This window comes from Saccostrea echinata, unplaced genomic scaffold (assembly GCF_033153115.1).
Source record: "Saccostrea echinata isolate AGI-Se365-2 ecotype Australia unplaced genomic scaffold, CSIRO_AGI_Sech_v1 ptg000014l, whole genome shotgun sequence".
NCBI lineage: Eukaryota > Metazoa > Mollusca > Bivalvia > Ostreida > Ostreidae > Saccostrea > Saccostrea echinata.
In genome coordinates, this window is record NW_026889763.1 from 1,129,631 (window position 1) to 1,134,320 (window position 4,690).

A 4,690-nucleotide genomic window follows, 5' to 3' on the forward strand; every position below is an offset into this window, starting at 1 on the left:
AAGAACTTTTTATTGACTTTACAGTATAAAAGTCTGAAAATACAAAGGGGGGGGGGGGGGTGTCAGGTGTCAGAAACGCCTCTGACTACGCTCCCCCTACATATCATTCAACATAATTATGTATTTTTTGTGTATAAGAGTAGACTATTACATGCATATTCTTTCTGAAATAATATGTACTACATTGTTATATTTAAGACATACATGTCAATTTTTCTCCAGGTTATAATTAACCAAAAGAAAAAAAAAAGATGGCGTCTAACGAAACAATCCAATTTCAACATTTTCTCGAGTGTGACGTATGCAAAAATCCAGCCACGTTCTTCTGCAGACGATGCGTGACCAACCTCTGTGATGCATGTGTTCCAACACATCTGCGTGTTAAATCAAAGAACGTACATGACGTTGTGGACAATGTTAATAAAGATGATGACGAAACTTGTACCTGCGACTCCCATCCACAAGAAGAATGCTGCACTTACTGCAAAACATGTGAAACCCCGATATGTTTAGTCTGTGTATCTATCAAACACAAGTCACATGAAATGTCTGAGCTGTCCGAGAAAATTGAAGATCTAATGAAAGTCATCATGTGTGAAAATGAGCGACTTCAATCATTCAAGACTGAACTTGAGAAAATTCTTGATCACACTACAAAAAGACTGTTTTCGCTCTCTAAGATTTACCGACAGAGAAAGGAGGAAGTGACAGCAAGGGGAGAAGAATGGCAGAAACACATTGAGGAACTAGTGAAGAATTTACACAAGGAACTGGATGAAATGCAGAAGGAGCACGATTCAGTGCTCCAGAAGCAGAAGGATGAATGTGAAAAAATTTTGGCAGAGATTGATATAATTAATAAGAAAACGATGAAATTCAAAAAATCAAAGAATGTTGAGGAAATGAAAAAAATTATACCAATGATTGAAAAACAGACAACTGGATCAAATTTTGCAGAGTGGTCATTTCCAGTTTTTTGTGAATCTAAAATAGAAGAAAACGTTTTAAAAACTTATTTTGGCTACATTGAAAGAATGAGAGAAAGGAAGATCTCTGTTCAGAAGTTGATGGTTAACCCTGTTGACAATATTTTGAGTTGCAAAAAAATAATTCCACCAAAAGTTATCGCAACTATAGAGACCGGGTTTGTTGAAGATGAAAATAAATATCGCCTTTTTGACATGGCTGTTACCAGGGATAAAAAAGTGTGGATCAGTGGAACGAATGGTGAACTGAAATTGTTTGATCTCCAGGGAATTCTCCATAAAACTATCCGCATCTCCGTATTATGCACAAACATAACTGTATACAAAACAGAAGTGGTCTTCTCTGCAACAGCAGCATTGAAGAAAATATCCAACTACAACACAGAAGTGACATTATTTAAAACCGGGGACTGGAATCCGTTTGGAATCACGACTACCATGTCTGATGACCTATTAGTCTGTCTCTGTAAAGACAATCAGTCCAAAGTCGTGCGATACAGTGCCACTGGTACCGTGCTCCAGGAAATCCAGTTCGACTCGCAGTCTCAGCCTTTGTATAATAAAATAAATTACATAGCAGAGAATGTTAATGGAGATATCATTGTAGCTGACTGGGGGAAAGGGGCTCTTATTGCTGTCAATAAATTGGGATTATTTTGTTTTTCTTGCGCGGGCAATGAAAATATTTTTCATGTTTGTGGAATCACCACCGATCCCATCGGTCACATCATTGTTACTGACTACATTGGCGACAAGATACATATGCTGGACATGGAAGGACAATTCTTAAGATACATTATTTTAGATCAAGGGATTCAAAGACCATGTGCGTTGTGCATCGTCAATGATGGGGAGATGATTGTCGGAGAAAGTATGAATGGTACTGTGAAAAGAATAAAATATATGGAATAATAAAAAAAGACCTAATCTTGCTAATTATACCCCACGCAACAAGTTGCGGGGGGTATAATGTTTTTGACCCGTCCGTCAGTCAGTCAGTCAGTCAGTCAGTGTGTCAGTCAGTCAGTCAGTCCGTCAGTCCTGTTTTTTTGTCAGCGCAACTCCTCATAAACCACTGCACAGAATTTGGTCAAACTTTGCAGATATTTAGGACACAATGTGTAGATGTGCATACTAACAGGAAATTCCGATTCCTTTATTTCTTCTGGGAATTTCGGCACTTTTCAACTTAGATTTTTTGCCGTATGTTGAATATAGAGATGAACAGTTTGTCAGCGCAACTCCTCATAAACCGCTGCACAGAATTTGGTCAAACTTTGCAGATATTTAGGACACAATGTGTTGATGTGCATATTACCAGGAAATTCTGATTCCTTTATTTTTTCTGGGAATTTCGGCACTTTTCAACTTAGATTTTTGGCCATATCTTGAATATAGAGATGAAGTTTGTCAGCGCAACTCCTCTTAAACCGCTGCACAGAATTTGGTCAAACCTTGCAGATATTTAGTACACAGTGTGTAGATGTGCATATTACCAGGAAATTCCGATTCCATTATTTTTCTGGGAATTTCGGAACTTTTCAACTCAGATTTTTGGCTATATCTTGAATATAGAGACGAACAGTTTGTTAGTGCAACTCCTCTTAAACTGTGCACAGAATTTGGTTAAACTTTGCAGATATTTAGTACACAGTGTATAGATGTGCATATTACCAGGAAATTCCGATTCCATAATTTTTGCCTTAAGAGTTTTGCCTATTATTGAAGAAACTTTCCAGCTAGGTAATAAGGAAATCCACTGGAATCAGCTTTGGTAATTAAATTTTATGTGAAATATTTTATGACCTTAAAAGACCCCTATTGATTTTGAGATCAAAATATTAATGATATAACACCCCCCCCCCCCCCCCCCCCACACACACACACACACAAAATCTTGGATAGTTCTCAACCCCAACCCCCCACCCCACCCCTCTCAAATTGGTGCTTTGCCTTAAATAATTTCATAATACAGTATTTAAAAACAAATTCATATGACTACATCATAATTTTGTTTCCATTAATTATTTAAATGTTTAAATTGTCATGTGTTGGACATGGACTTATACTCATTAACAAATCGAAATCACTGAGGAATTTAAATAACAGTTTGTCAGCATAACTCCTGCACTGAATTTCCTGAAACTTTGTAGGTATTTCAGACATAATGTATAGATTTGTATATTACCAAGAAATTTTGATTCCATTATTTACCTAGAAACTTCAGCCCAATTAAATTTGTAACATACAAAGATTTGAATGTCCTTATATGCAAGAAGTTTTGATGTGATGATTTTTTGCAGGTAATGCCCCTTTTTAGCTCACCTGAGCCAAAGGCTCAAGTGAGCTTTTCTGATCAAAATTTGTCCGTTGTCTGTCGTCGTTGGCGTCGTCGTTGTTGTAAACTTTTCACATTTTCATCTTCTTCTCCAGAACTACTGGGCCAATTTCAACCAAACTTGCCACAAAGTATCCTTGGGTTAAGGGGATTCAAGTTTGTTCAAATGAAGGGCCGCACCTTCTTCCAAGGGGAGATAATTAAGAATTCGTGAAAAATTAATGGCATCATTAAAAAATCTTCTTCTCAAGAACCACTGTGCTTGAAAATATGAAACTTATGTGGAAGCATCCTCAGATAGTGTAGATTCAAGTTTGTTCAAATCATGACCCCCGGGGGTTGGGTGGGGCCACAATGGGCGATCAAAGTTTTACATAGGAATATATAGGAAAAATCTTTAAAAATCTTCTTCTCAAGAACAGCAAAGCCATGATTGGTCATATTTACATGGAAGCATCCTCAGATAGTGTAGATTCAAGTTTTTTCAAATCATGACCCCCGGGGGTCGGGTGGGGCCACAATGGGCGATCAAAGTTTTACATAGGAATATATAGGAATAATCTTTAAAAATCTTCTTCTCAAGAACAGCAAAGCCATGATTGGTCATATTTATATGGTAGCATCCTCAGATAGTGTAGATTCAAGTTTGTTCAAATCATGACCCCCGGGGGTCGGGTGGGGCCACAATGGGCGATCAAAGTTTTACATAGGAATATATAGGAATAATCTTTAAAAATCTTCTTCTCAAGAACAGCAAAGCCATGATTGGTCATATTTATATGGTAGCATCCTCAGATAGTGTAGATTCAAGTTTGTTCAAATCATGACCCGCGGGGGTCGGGTGGGGCCACAATGGGCGATCAAAGTTTTACATAGGAATATATAGGAAAAATCTTTGAAAATCTTCTTCTCAAGAACAGCAAAGCCATGATTGGTCATATTTACATGGAAGCATCCTCAGATAGTGTAGATTCAAGTTTGTTCAAATCATGACCCCCGGGGGTCGGGTGGGGCCATAATGGGCGATCAAAGTTTTACATAGGAATATATAGGAAAAATCTTTAAAAATCTTCTTCTCAAGAACAGCAAAGCCATGATTGGTCATATTTATATGGTAGCATCCTCAGATAGTGTAGATTCAAGTTTGTTCAAATCATGACCCCCGGGGGTCGGGTGGGGCCACAATGGGCGATCAAAGTTTTACATAGGAATATATAGGAATAATCTTTAAAAATCTTCTTCTCAAGAACAGCAAAGCCATGATTGGTCATATTTATATGGTAGCATCCTCAGATAGTGTAGATTCAAGTTTGTTCAAATCATGACCCGCGGGGGTCGGGTGGGGCCACAATGGGCGATCAAAGTT

The 4,690-nt window shown here is 37.8% G+C and overlaps 1 protein-coding gene across 1 annotated transcript; it reads left to right on the forward strand.

Annotated features, from left to right (window-relative positions):
- Positions 1-234: 234 nt before the first annotated feature.
- LOC133187096 (uncharacterized) lies at positions 235-2,039 on the forward strand. Its single transcript, XM_061322457.1, has one exon. The coding sequence runs from the start codon at positions 252-254 to the stop codon at positions 1,896-1,898; it is 1,647 nt and encodes a 548-aa protein (XP_061178441.1). The 5' UTR covers positions 235-251; the 3' UTR covers positions 1,899-2,039.
- The last annotated feature ends 2,651 nt before the right edge of the window (positions 2,040-4,690 follow it).

Bases quoted from the DNA above. Each gene is read 5' to 3' on its own strand.
- LOC133187096 (XM_061322457.1), top strand. From the start codon at position 252: ATGGCGTCTAACGAAACAATCCAATTTCAACATTTTCTCGAGTGTGAC.